General features: G+C 41.1%; 1 protein-coding gene across 3 annotated transcripts in view; it reads left to right on the top strand.

Moving 5' to 3' along the window:
• Positions 1–14377, top strand: part of LOC128742004 (nuclear receptor coactivator 7) — a 464218-nt gene extending 449841 nt beyond the window's left edge. For 2 of the 3 annotated variants that reach the window (XM_053838175.1, XM_053838174.1), the window contains 4 exons: positions 899–1020; positions 1087–1246; positions 1314–1483; positions 12207–14377. In XM_053838175.1, the coding sequence (XP_053694150.1) occupies positions 899–1020; positions 1087–1246; positions 1314–1483; positions 12207–12342 (588 nt within the window). In that variant the 3' untranslated portion in view covers positions 12343–14377. The remainder of the gene's footprint in view (positions 1–898; positions 1021–1086; positions 1247–1313; positions 1484–12206) is intronic. The other variant, XM_053838176.1, reaches the window with a different exon arrangement.
• Positions 14378–14626: the final 249 nt, after the last annotated feature.

The raw sequence follows: 14626 nt of genomic DNA, 5'->3' as shown, positions 1-14626 counted from the left end.
ATTACCGTTAATTTGAACACACTTAGACCGATCGACTCAGCTGTACTAATTTACTTTGACTTTAAATGTTCTTTTTTACCTTATCTTATTTATTTACCTAGTCGAAAACAAATAGCTGATACAAAGAATACCTAATTTTCTTCTGTTCTTTTGGGATATTTTGTGCAAACTGTTGCAACATACAAGTGTAAATATGTACTGGCTCCAATTATCTATTAGAAATAAGAAAAATCGTTATACTACCGATATTTGCCCCTGACCGTGTGCTGCACCCTCTTGTTGATGTAGAAAAAGCTTCGATTTGCTCGTTTGTTGTTAGAACTGATGAATGTATATGTACATATCTGGCGTTTAAGGAAACAAATAAAAAAAACAAGCAAGAACAGACAGTACACACTGACCGTTGCACCACTGTTGAATGTTGTTCTTTTGAGGAATGCCGAATAGCGGATGTTCCACCGTAGATTTGTTAAAACCGAAACTGCAACCCCTCTAGAACTGAATGTTTTAATTTCACAACAAAAAAAAAACCGAACCACCGCTCGACACGATTTCCAATCACACCCGTAGAAACCGTTGAACGTAGTGTGCTGCGGCCTTCCGATATGTTGTTTGTTTTTTATTTTATCTAGTTCCCTCTCTGTCTAAACTTAGATCAACACCAGCCAATCAAGTACTCCTTGTTCTCTCTCTGTCTACTTTATACATACTAGCCGATACGTCTTTGCAATGTTTAGCCTTGATGCTCTGTGCAAGAACTCACCAGTAGTAGCAATTGAACAAAAAAATACTTATTAATAGCCAAGCAAGTTACCCTAAAAGCAAGTTTTTATTACCACGCGCCAGTAAAATTAATCGTGAGCTTTGCTTTTTTTTCTCCCTCTCGCGCCACGTTCAGGTTCTGTCTATGAGCACAGATGACTACCGGAAGGCGACACTGTTTGCGACCAGTTCCTTCGATCAGGAATTCCAGATCCCGGAACTGATCGGCCAGACGGAGATCCTCAGTGAAGAGCACCGGTAAGTTGACCACCGTTATCATGGATTTTAACATTTGCCTAATTTTCGTTTCCATCTGCGTTACAGAGAAAAACTGTGCGCCCACCTGCCGGCCCGCGCCGAGGGTTACTCGTGGTCGCTAGTGTTCAGCACTTCGCTGCACGGCTTCTCGCTAAATTCGCTGTACAGGAAGATGCACAAGCTGGAGAGCCCCATCCTGATAGTCATAGAGGATACGGAACACAATGTGAGTGCTGCACGCATACAGACTGAGAAGCATAATTTGATTGTGACCGAATTATATTTTGTTTTAGGTATTTGGAGCCCTCACGTCCTGCTCGCTGCATGTGTCGGACCACTTCTACGGAACGGGCGAATCGCTGTTGTACAAATTCAATCCCCACTTTAAGGTGTTCCACTGGAGCGGGGAGAACCTATACTTCATCAAGGGCAACCCGGAAAGTTTGGCGATCGGTGCCGGAGAGTGAGTAGCTTGCTTTTGCTTTTTTTGGGAAGGATTTATAGTGAAGTCTTTACGATTTGCCCTTTGATTAACTTTTCATATTTGCTATTATTTGGAGCCTTCATATCGTGTTAACCTTCAACTACTTCCCCTTGAGGTATGTCACAGCTATTTGACTCTAGGTACCATACCATATGTACCTGTTAGCAGGGTTCGATAACTTTACCCTTAATTGCAAATCATTCATTGCATTGAAGCAATGCAGTTTTGGACTCAACTGAAGAGGCTCCGATTTGCTTCAAAACTGCTTTCAATCAGCATCAGTAAAACGGGTTATAATTTATCATGACGATCGCTTTCAATGTTTCATTGGTACATACATATTCAATCAAATGTTGGGTAGAAGGCGAGCAACATTGATCGGAGATGAATTTAAATTGAATATAATTTCCTACAATGTAACGCTTGTTCTAATTAACGTGCTCAACATCGGCAAATCGTGCCTGACTGTAAATCGCTGTCTTTTGAAACAATCACCAGCTTCAACTTGAAAGGTTCTGTACAACAAGCGAAAAAATCACGATAACCAAAGCGCCCACCATTGGATGATTTACTACAACTGCATGTGCGTGGAAGAAACTCGTTGGACATTGTCGGACATGAACGAACAGTTTGCTTGCGTCTGTCCGACGTCGTACGACAAATTCAAGGTAAAACGTAGACGACTTGGAGAGAAAAAGAAATGATTCCGACCATGTTGCGACTGTTGGCTTCTCTCAAACCCCGGCACTAGCCGTACACCGTATAGCTGGGAAGACGAAGTGGCTTTCTTCAAGGCAGCTTTCGCAAAGCGGTTCAAAGGACTCAAAGGAATTGACGCTTAACTGACTCAATTCTCTCAGCGCCATTGTTTTAGTTAGGAATCCGGACGAACAGTATTCCTGAATTGGTCGCACTAGCGAATAGTTCAGCGATTTAAGGCAGGAGGCAGCATGTACCAGAGAAATTTTTCGCAATCTTAAAGATTATAAAACCGAAAGACCTTGAGGTTTTGGCGACAACATACGAGAAATGTTGCTTGTACGTTAACTGCGAATCTAATACCACACCCAAATCTTTGATATGCGGGATATGTTCAATTATTATGCCTCCGAGCTATTAACGAAAAAGGATCGGATGTGATTGCTGAGCACTTCACCAGGTTCACTAGCATACAGTTCACATCGCACCAAGTGGCAAATCGAGGCCGTTGACTTTGAAGCATTTGACAGTCGTCAGTCATACGGATCTGGCACAGGGGCGAACTGGGAGCCAAAGGGCCCACCGGACCTTTGATATTAGGGGCCCCAGTTTGCAATATTCTCATGTTAGTAAATTAACACAAAAAAAGACATCTACTCTAAAGACATCAGCGTTACAAGGACAGTAAATCGAATGAATATGGGCTCTATTTTGTAAGTCATGTCGTGCATAGTGCATAGTTCATAGTGCAGGCGATTCCCGTGCCGAGTTATAGCTATCCCTGGGATTCGACTCTTGGATTCTCCTATAAGAATCATGCTTCTATAAGCAAGGTATTCTGTGCGAATCCTAGAATCTTCAGAATTCTTCACACGATTTCAATGTGAGGAATGCCCGAGCCTCTGCGCGAATCTTTTTGGTTCATCCTGGTAGAGCTGCGGAAAAAAGAACCCACCGTCTAAAAACGCCAGTACGAAGAGCACGTACTCGCCAGTCCAGAGGAGAGGTTCGTCAGCAACGACACACGGAGTTTCCACAAAACGGTCAGGTGCAAGAATTTTGCCATGCCTGTGATGTGCAATGATAGTGCTGGCAACCTGCTTACTGACCAAACGACGGTAGCAGCCAGGTGGAAGAGTATTTTCAGACGCTGTTGAATAGAGAAGTAAACACGAAGATCAGCAGCTACAGGATAAGAATTTTGAGCGAAGGCCAAGGTGTGGAGCCGCCAACACAGGAGAAAGCCAAAAGAGCAATCAGTGAGCTGAAAAACGGTAAGGTTGCTGTAAAGGATGGTATCCTGGCTGAACTTCTAAAAACGGGGAGCGAGCGCTACCTCATTGTCAGGAACAGAATATGGGAGGAAAATAAATATCGGAGGAGTGGTTGATTGGCCTCATTTCCCATAAGTTTAAAAACGGACATCGACATGAGAGTAAAAACTATCGAGGCATTACGTTACTCAATTTTGCCTATAAGGTGCTCTCCCTATTCTGTGTTTTAGACTGAGTCCGTTAGCTGAGTTCTTCGTTGGCGAGTATCAAGCTGGTTTTCATGAGGGTTGCTTCACGATAGATCAGATATTTACCATGCGTCTAGTAACTGACGAGTTTCGGGAGTGCAACTTGCAGACTCATAATATTTTTATGGATTTCAAGGCGGCATACGATTCAGTCAAACGAAATGAGCTGTAACAGTTAAGGCTAGGACATGGTTTTCCCACAGGACTAGTTACGTTGATTCGTGTGACGCTGGATGAGTAAAAATTATGAGTCAGAAAAGCAGATGAGGCCTCACGTGCTTTTTGATTTTGCGGATAACGTCGGTATACCAAAATCAAAAATAAAGCAGCGAAAGAAGCCTTTAGGTCATTTATTGAGAAATTGGGACTTACCATTAACACCGCCAAAACGAAGTACATGGCGTGGAAATCCAAATGGTGTTGGTGTCGAAGAGGAACTGAATATATTTTGGTATGCTCTTACAACGATGTAAGTCGCAAAATAAAACGACTAATTACAGCTGCGAATTGGCCTTACCGCAGGCATTACATTTTGTAGCTGAAGTCCCGTAGCTTACAAATTCGCGTAAAACAGATGCTCTCTCCTCTCGGTGGCCCTTTACGGACATGAATCATGGACGCTAAAAGAAGCTGATCGACGAATGCTTGGGGTTTTAGCGTAAAATTTGGCAAAATCCAAAATGGAGTGTAGCGCAGACGCATGAACCACGAGCTATCTTAAGAATGTAAATATGCTGTTATAATGAAGATAGCACAGTGTGGCAGTCTGCGCTGGATTGGTCACGTGTCTAGAAGGCCCGTCCAAAGAGGAGCCAAAATTATTGTAAGCAGAGAATCAAGAAGAGGCCGTATACTTCGGAGTAGACATCGCACTTATAGATGTGTGCTATCGAGGATGATGCACGTTCAGCTGGTGTTCGAGAGGTTTGAAGAAAGGTAGGACCATAATTCATTCGGCGCAGGATCGCTAACGGACCGTAAACGCGCCACTGAAGTAAACTGAGTATGGAGCTTAAGCCGACAGTTCAATATTTATAAGTAGTCAAATAACTGCGGATGAAATACTAATTCTAATTTTAAATACTCAGAATTGAAGCTGGTAATATTTTCGGAGCTTGGACCCCAACAGCTCAACTTAAATGATTTCATGAATCATGGGGCCCCAGCAATCGAACATTCGTGAGTCATGGAAAAAGTTTAATTGAAAAAGAAATTTTGGTTTAAAGTTCGGGGCCCTAATAGTCCCATTCGAAGCTGAATTTTCAATCATCAAATCGGTTGATTTCATGAATCATGGGGCCCCAACAATCGAACTTTCGTGAGTCATGGAAAAAGTTCAATTGAAAGAGAAATTTTGGTTTAAACTTCGGGGCTCCAACAGTCCCATTTGAAACTGAATTTTCAATCATCAAATCGGTTGATTTCATGAAACATAGGGCCCCAGGAATTGAACATTTGTGAGTCGTAGAAAGAGTTTAGCTGAAATAAAAATTTTGGAAAATCTCATTTTGTGTAACAACGAAATTTTTACTGGGGCCCACCGGGCATTTGCCCGGTTGCCCGGTGGGCCAGTCCGCCCCTGATCTGGCAGTATATTTTGAAATCAACTGCATACGAGAGTCGTGGGGCCTTGATGATGCAGAAAAATCAGATGGTCTAGGTGGCTTCCTTAGGGTACCTCTGACGAGGCTAGATAGCTATCGGACCGGATGATCTCCAACGGCTACCATCAACTGTTAGTGTCGGTGAGATATGAGCGGAACCATTGCAAAAGGTCACCGTTAACATCCGTTCTATGCAATTGTGATGGCGTGGTTTATCTTGTCAAAGACTGCCCACAGTTCGGTGTATAAAAAATCTTTTTGAGCTTGTTGGGCCATACCTTCCGTTATGTATGATGTAAGACACAGCAGATTAGTAGTGGTAGAGCGCTGAGAAGTCAAGCCATGTTAATTAGCACTTAGATACTGCTTACAATTAGTAAGTAGAGGTTTCATGACCACCTACCCAAATAGCTTCTAAACGTCATTCAGCGATTTGATGCCTCGTTAGTCGATAGTTGTTTACATCTCGTTGATTTCCTTTGTTGTGGACTGGGAACATATGTTCCAATTTCCAACATAAGGGGAAAGTCCCACTGGAGCAATGGTGTCAGCAAGCAGGCTATATGTCCCTTCAGAAATACAGAGGGAACTCTAACGGGTCTGGGATTGAAGGACGGCTAGAGCATGACCATGAGCATGGCCTTCGAAATCATCTCGACATTGATATCAATAGCACCCAACGTTTAACCCGACCATTCGTTGGTGAAATCGCTTGCAATCTTCTTGGAAAAGAAGCGGCATATATCCCGAGGAGCGACAGCAATTTCTCCGTTGTATTCCATTGATGACGGGAATCTGGACTTACTCTGGGAACCTGGCATTACTTGTTTACATAGTTCAAGAAAAACTTCGAAGCTTCAACGTCGTTTGGATCAAGTGTGTCACCCAATAATAGACAACAATTCATTGACGATTTGTTGATCAGTTTTACGGAAGTGACAGGAGGCAGCAGCTGGAAACTCATCAAAATCCCAACGGAGATTATCTTGAATACAGATGTTCAGATGTTGATTAACGGACAAGGAGCCGCTGAGATAAATGGGGGCTTGTTCTGTGAGCACACAAAACAGAGATCCAATTAACTTGGTGCTCCATTGCAGTACCATAGTTGTGTACGGACTGTAAAGTTTTTAGAATTAGGATAGAAAAAACTGTTAAAGACTGGTTTCCGTGAGATATCTGACAGTTTGACGCCACCCAATATGACTTTCCCGTCAAGTGGCGAAACATCTCTTATAACTGAGTAATTTTATTGCTAGTGTGCGTCAATTAGGTCGTTGTCGCATACACGATCAGGTGCGATACATATGCCATATAAAAAAGTAAGCGATCGCTTAACTTAATGACCGTCCAAACCTGCTCTACGCAGTTCCATGAGTTATGCTCGACGGTTCTCGCTTCCAATCCACGGTGGACAGCTATCAGAACACCACAGCTGGTAGACTTGCAACTGTTGCTAGGGTTTCGATTACAAACTTCATAATCGGGTCTCAAAGCTTGATTGGAAATCGTCCGAGAGCTGAGCCACGTTTCGCATATGACATCATTGCAGTGATTCGATACAACCATTCGATAATCTTTAATATCTTTAATCTTTAATTCTTCAAATGTATATAAATGCTGTCCATTAGCAACGCTGAAGGAACTCTTGCCATCCCGTCACAATAGATCAAATAACTGGTCGCAGTGGAGAATGTACCCAACAAGGAAAAAACTATTCACAACCTGGGGCATTCCCCTATGTTGACGGAGGACCGTCATCGCAGAAATTATTACTACGAACGGAGAGGCGTTCTCAAAAAGCAAAGATGCACTATTATGCTGGTATTTGCCCGAAGAAGCAAGTTGAAAGTCCTCGTCACCGGCAGCGAACACAGGACCGGAACGGCTCTGATGGCAGGAACTAATTGTGTGATCGAAGTGAAAGCGCTCGACTGTGACGGGTGGGTTGAGGATTTTCATCATGCTGCCTAAAGTGCGTTACGTTGCTTAAGATGAGCTATTAACAGGCCTAGAGGTCGGAGCAACTGCATCAGAGTCATTGCCCTAGGAAAAGTGGCTAATATCCATGCTATGTCTTGGGGGTTGGTTAAAAGCATTCATAGTATTGAGAACACGCCATGGGTTAGTGAGAGGAATGAAATCAACGTAATTGAACTTGACTTGTCAAGGGAATGACCTTGAACGATTTATCGCACTGCAAATATTGCTTTACCAAATCAGTTACAGCTTCCGCTTTGACGCTAGGGTGAATTGTGAGCAGGTACAGCCAGAATAATTCTTTGGGACGGGGGGCAGTTTCTAAGATTTTGTAATTCGAAGACTTTGTACCTCGCCACCTTCAAGTGCTCATTACGACGTCGTTTTATTGAAAGTTTGCCAACGGCAATTCTGGAGGCTTATGGTGTAGAAACAGTCTCATACATTTTCTTAGAAAGCTGTTCTAATAACTTCATCATGGTTGGCAGATATTGAGGAGGCAGCCTGGCCGACGGACGATAAAGCCTTTTTAAAGCGAATCATTTTCATCAATTCGACGCACTGGTCGCACAGCCAAAAGAGATTCATGCGCTCATGCAACACTTTCATAACAGACTAGTTCAATCTTATGCATTTCGCATGCGTGACCTACTCGTAAAAGGCCGTGCAGGTGACGGTATCATCAATCGTTTTGATCAGTTTAGCGCAATGATCGCATACTCTTTGCATAGTGAACAACCCCTTGACATGATGAACCACCCCAAATCAAGTTACTTTGAACACAGCAGAGAGCCACCTCAAACCGAATTACTTTGAACGCTGCTGTGCGATGATAAACCACCTTAACGCAACACAATCTACGTTGAACGATGCGATAGAATCGGCAAATGTTAACAATAAGCGTGAATACGCGATGTTCCGCAGATCCATAAATGTAAACAATAAGCACTAGGTATTGTACTGAGCAATCTTCCGTAAACCCGTCACAAAACCAAACACAGCGAAGAGTTAAAGTTGGTTCCAGAGTTATTGATTAGTACATCTCCGTACTCCGTGAAAATTAGAGTATAATGCCTTTAATTTGGCTAAAAATTACTTTTGGTAAGATTTTAAACCATCAACCAGATTCTGAATCTGCGCTAAATTCTGGACCACATTCTTTCTATCAGATTTTGTTCCAAATTTTGTTACAAATTTTGGAACAGATTTAGACTAGATTCTAGGCCAGATTTTGGACCACATTTTTGATCAATTTTTGGTTCTGGAGCAGATTTTGGGCCACAGTTTTTTATCAGTTTTCAAACCACCAAGCCGATTTTAGATCAGGTTTTGAACCAGATTCCAAACCTGGACCATATTTTGAACCTGGACTAAATTGCGATTGCATTTTTTTATCAACTTTTTTTTGAGATTTTGGAACAGATTTGTACTAGATTCTGGACCGAATTTTGAACCACATTTTTGATCAGAATTTTGACCGGGTTTTGAATCAGACTTTGGATTAGATTGTGGACCCATATTCTAGGTCTGATCTGAAGCACGTTCTGGACCTGCATCAGATTCTGGACCTGTACAAGATCTTGGAGCTGCATCAGATTCTAGATCCGATTTAGGACAATATTTTTATCTGAGTTGGACCAGGTTTTTGGTTAATATTTTGAACCAAATTTAAGATCAAATTTTGGACGACAGACCTTGCCTCGATTCTTGGCCACATTTTTTAGCAGATTTTGGTCCACCAACCAGATTTTGGATCAGGTTTTGAACAAGATTCTAGAACTGGGCCGTATTTTGGACCTGGATTAGTTTGATTACATTTTTATCAAATTTTGTTTTGGATTTTGTAACAAAATTTAAACAGATTCTGGCCCAACATTAGACCTTCAATTAGGTTTTTGGCCATATTTTGAACCAGATCTTGCATCTGAATCAAATGTTGAACCTCTATCAGATCCTGGGCCAGACTTTGGACCACGTTTTCATCAAATTTGGATCAGGTTTTGGATAATATTTAGGACCACCGAAGGGTACCGCCAGAGTGCAAGCGCCCAGCGGCTCGCTGCGACTTTTCTTGCTGTAGTTATATGCGCAGCCCTTTTTCACCCGAACTAGCACTGTGCATTTAGCGACATGTGAGCGAAGCCGCGTCGCGTCGCAGTCGCTATTACTCTGTACGACCCCTAAGGCCAGGTTTTGAACCACATACTGGACCAAAACAAGATTTTGAAACGGTTGTTCTACAATTGATGAAGGGACGGTAGGGGAAAGAAATGAAAACTTTTGGTGAAGGAGGAGAAAGAGCGGAAAGGTGAGGACGAAAGGGTACTGATAGTTACGCTTAACAAGTAGTCGTTTTGACTCCTACCTTTTGTCCAATGCTGAAAGGCGCATGAGTCGAAGCTATAATCTGAGATTATAACCGGATTCGAAACCCACCGGATTGTGGGTGTTTTCCCTTCACCAAAAATTTTCATTTCTTTCCTCTACCGTCCCTTCATCAATTGTGGAACCACCGTTTCAAAAAAAAATTAAATATTAAAAATATGTATGACCGCATTTCAAGGTCAAGACTACAAACATGAGATTAGTCTAAGATTTTGAACGTGAGGCAAATTCTGAACCACATTTTTTATCAGATTTTGGATCAAATTTTGGACCAGATTCTCAAATTCTACCGGATTATAAATCAGATTTTGGACCACATTTTTGATCAGTTTATGGTTCTGGAGCAGATTTTGGGTCACAGTTTTTTATCAGTTTGTAAACCACCAACTAGATTTTAGGTCAGGTTTTGAACCAGATTCCGAACCTGGACTATATCGGGAGTCACATTTTTTATCAAGTTTTGTTTCAGATTTTGGAACAGATCTGGACTAGATTGGGGACCATGTTTTAGACCACATTTTTGTTATCAGGTTTTGGATCATATTCTATACCTGGTTCCAGAGCATCGCAGCGTGATATTGTGCGGCCTTGGCAAAGACCTGATTTGGCGTCCCCTCGTTTCTGAAATCAGTATTCCTTCCAAGTTTAATACTTTGATAAGATTTTAAGCATCTGGTTGATTTCTGAACCTGGACTAAATTCTAGACCACATTTTTTATCAAATTTCGTTCTTATTTTGTAAGAAGTTTTGGAACAGATTTGGACCAGATTTTAGACCACATTTTTTTATTAGATTTTGGGCCAGATTTTTGACCAGATATTGAACCACATTCTGGACGAAAGCTAAATTTTGTATCAGATTTTAGACTAGAATCAAACTTGAGTCCAGATTCTGTAATTGGAACAGAATATAAACCAGATTTAGGGCCACATTTTTTATCACATTTTAAATCACTAAACCGGTTTTGAATAAGGTTTTGGACCAGATTCTGGACCTGAATTACAGACCACATTTCTTTATCAAATTATTTTCCTGATTTCGCATGCGTGGCCTACTCGTAAAAGGCTATGCAGGTGACGGTTTCATCAATCGTTTCGATGGTTTAGCGCAATGATCGGAAGCTCTCTGCATAGTGAATAACCTCTTGACGTAATGAACCACCTTAAGTCAAGTTACTTTGAACACAGCAGAGAGCCACCTCAAATCGAATTACTTTTAACGCTGCAGTGCGATGATAAACCACCTTAACACAACACAATCAAATTATGTTCATGATGTTAGAACAAACTTTGGCACAAATTTAAACTAGGTTCTGGACCAGATTTTGTATAACATTTTTGATAAGGTTTTGGCCATCTTTTGGACCAGATTCTGGACCTGAACCAGATGTTGGACGTTTCAGGACCATTCAGGACCAAGTCCAGAATTTGGACCACATTTTTAATTAGATTTTGGTCCAGATTTTTAATCAAATTTGGGACCAGATGCTCCAACTGGGCAGATTATAAAACTCATTTTGATCAGATTTTGCACTTGAATAAATTTTGGGTCACATTTTTTTAAATCAGATTTTAAGTGAGCAGCTAGATTTCAGATCAGGTTTTGGACCAGATTCCGGGCCTGGACCATATTTTGGTCCAGGACTGTATCGTGGACCACTTTTTTTATCCAAATTTTGTTCCAGATTTGGACTAGATTATAGACTTTGTTTTGGGACCACATTTTTTTATCAAAATTTGGATCCATATTCTAAACCTAGTCCCAACTCGATCGGTATATAATTATCCATCCGCATCTTTAGCATACGAGCCTCACTTTATCGTAACTCCACTTAAGCATCGTGGTATATCATAAAGAAGAACAGTTATTACGGCCACAATCGATTGTCCTGCAAGAATGTTTTTCCAGAGCCGCATGTCGTTGATAGGCCTCATTCTTTGGTTCCTTTCTTATCCGATCTATCGTTGCTTTTGGTTCTCTATGTTGTTCAATTTCTGATGCCATGCCTGGTTTTAATCGTGATCTACGTTTCCCTCTGTGCGCAGAGATGACTCAGATTGTTTTCATTATTTTCGATGAAGAAGTTCAGTTCCTCTATGTTCACCTTCCAGAATTACCTCGGCTTGAATCTTAAGATCTTCAACGAACGATCTATTCACGGTTGGGTCTTTAATTTGACTGTGCTGAAAGGCCGTTCGAGCATCTCCTCTCGCCGCTCTTACCACAGATTTATTAGGATTATTTTGAATATCCGTAAATAACCTTTATGATACACTTGTAATTAAAATATTTGCAAAATTATCGAGTACTAGCTCACAGTTCTTTTCCATTGTAGCCACCTAAGCGTTCCCAAAACTGATTTCCATGGTTTCTTGAAGCTGTGATCATAATGAAATAAAACGTCTCCATTGATTGTACACTATGCGGACGCATGGTTGTTTTTAAATTAGTACAAGTTTTCAGTGAAAAACTAATAAAATGTGTTTCCTTTTCTTTGCTTTCTTTTTCCAGTGGCAAGTTCGGTCTCTGGCTGGACGGTGATCTGAACCAGGGCCGATCGCAGCACTGCAGCACCTACTCGAACGAACCGCTGGCCCCGCAGGAGGACTTTGTTATCAAGACGCTCGAATGTTGGGCATTCGTCTAAGTACGTAGCAGCAGGTAAACAAGTGCGACCCCGGACCCCGGAGTGCGGTTACGTGATCCGGGTCGGTCGGTCAGCCGGTGATCGGGTGTTCGAGTCCGGTGTGTGTGTGTGTGTGTGCGCGCGCGCGCGTGTTGACTCCGTTTCAGTGCTTTACGCTGTGCGCTGTGCAGGTGTGGGTGCGAAATAGTGTTTATTTTATTAGTGCGATCGAAGAAAACGGATTGCGCGAGATAAGAAAAAGGGCTGAGATAGAGTTTAGAGTTTAGGATTAAGAAATCTATGTATATCGGAGTTCAGAGGCAAAGAAAAAAAAAACAAATTTTAGAGATGATACTTTTAAAATTACTATGATATAGATGCTAGTGCAGAATATTGTGAAAGAAAATAAACCATTTACAAAAGAGAATTTATTAGTGCAACATAACCTTTACATGTTTGGACAGAGCAGTGGATTTGTCGACAGAAAGAAGATTTATAACGAATAGGAAATGTCGCCAGCTGAAATGGCACGTTGTTAAGAGGATTTATATTTATATAAACGCAAAGTAACACGTTGGAAAGGGGCAGTTGCCCGGTCCGTAGTATAAATGCTTGTAGTGAAAATTCGAGCATCTCCCGAGTGAAGAGAACTGGTGTCAGCAATGAGCTCGTACCATACCCTCATATACATAATTATACCGTTTGAGGTCTCTCCCCTAAGACCATTTAGTAAACGAGCAGCAGAAGTTATGACCAGAGAGGCTTCAGGCTGTCCTCAAAAGCAAAATCCAACTCTCGTACACGCGTATGCTTAATAACCTCTCTATACATTAGCGCAGAAACTAAACAAAAAAGTAATCAACGGTTAAATCACTGAAAATAAACAACTACACAACAGCGGCAAGCTGCAGCTACGTAATCACCCACTAAAGATAAATTATATGATATAACATATTAAACGAAAACAAAAATGTTGCTAACAGAAAAAAAAAAACAAATTAAACCAAACCGTGTTTAGAAGTATTGTAATGTTCGAAATTAGAGACTGCTTCCGATTTGTTTCAGAACTGTTGTGACAAAATGTAGAAAATAAGCAGAGTCATAGCAAAACAATACAAAACAAAACAAAAACAAAAACAACAACACACCAATACATCAGCAATCGTTTCCCCGTGCTGGGTCAAATTAATTGTCCATCGGTTTTGCATCAGTTTCGTGCGTCGAGTGCCACACAGTATCAGCCATTTTGTTACGCTTCAAAATCATTGACAATAACAGTTCTAAATCCGAACCTAGCAAAAAAGAAAACGGTAGCCACAGACAAAATAATATACAGAACAAACACATACACAGTTGAAATCCAAAAAAAAAAAAGAAAAACTTAACGTAAACGAAACTCTCGCCAGTGCATGTCAATTTATGTGTATGAATTGAAATAAAGAAAAAAAAACTCACCTCTTTGCAGAACAACAGCAACCGGCTAGCTAACTAACGGTTGAAAATTGTCTCGTTACATTTCAACACGATTCGTAATATTTTTTTGATATTGTTTTCGTTGTTATCAACTTTACCGTTCTTATTAGTAGTGTGTATATGGCGACTATCCAACGCAAAGATATCTATATGAAATTAGGTTACGTACGACAAATGACAGGGGCTTGAGGTGCGATACATCTTGGCCGTCGCGTGGTTTCGTGAGCGTTTACCCGCTCAACATAATATTTCTTTCGTTTATATTTTTTAAACCTTAGGTATTGTTTTAATTTATTTTAATTTCCATAGAATCCTTAGTTGTATATGTGCTTTCTTATTTATGTCGATGTTATAACCAAGTGAGTGCAACGGATCAGATTAGGCACGGGTGGTGTTTCGTTTGCTTCCGGATCCGGAGCATGCGGGTATCACAGGCTCGTGTGCCGCCCTTAAAACGTTAGGAGATAGCGCAGAATATGCTGTTGTAATTGACACGTTTTACATGTGAACTGTAGTAGTGTAATAAACGATATACAAAACGATAATTGCATCAAAGAAGTTACACTTTTACAGCTGTTTGATTTTGTTTTTGGTTTGTTTGTTTGCGAAAGAACAGGTCTCCTTTGGTTGATTTAAAACACTACACACTCAACACGAGAAAAGTTTCCAGTGAAAAGGTTCCGCTCAGTGTTTCGGTGGCTCATGAGCAGTTTAAATTGATTTAGAAGTCTTTTTAATAACGTTTCACAAACTTTTGTAAACTTCTTATCTCTCGAAGTTACCCGTACTCAGAGCTTCTCATAACGTGTAGTCTCTACAAATGATCGGGTTT

This window comes from Sabethes cyaneus, chromosome 3 (assembly GCF_943734655.1).
Source record: "Sabethes cyaneus chromosome 3, idSabCyanKW18_F2, whole genome shotgun sequence".
NCBI lineage: Eukaryota > Metazoa > Arthropoda > Insecta > Diptera > Culicidae > Sabethes > Sabethes cyaneus.
Note: the sequence above shows the minus strand (reverse complement) of the source record. Positions and strands in the feature narration are given on the sequence as shown.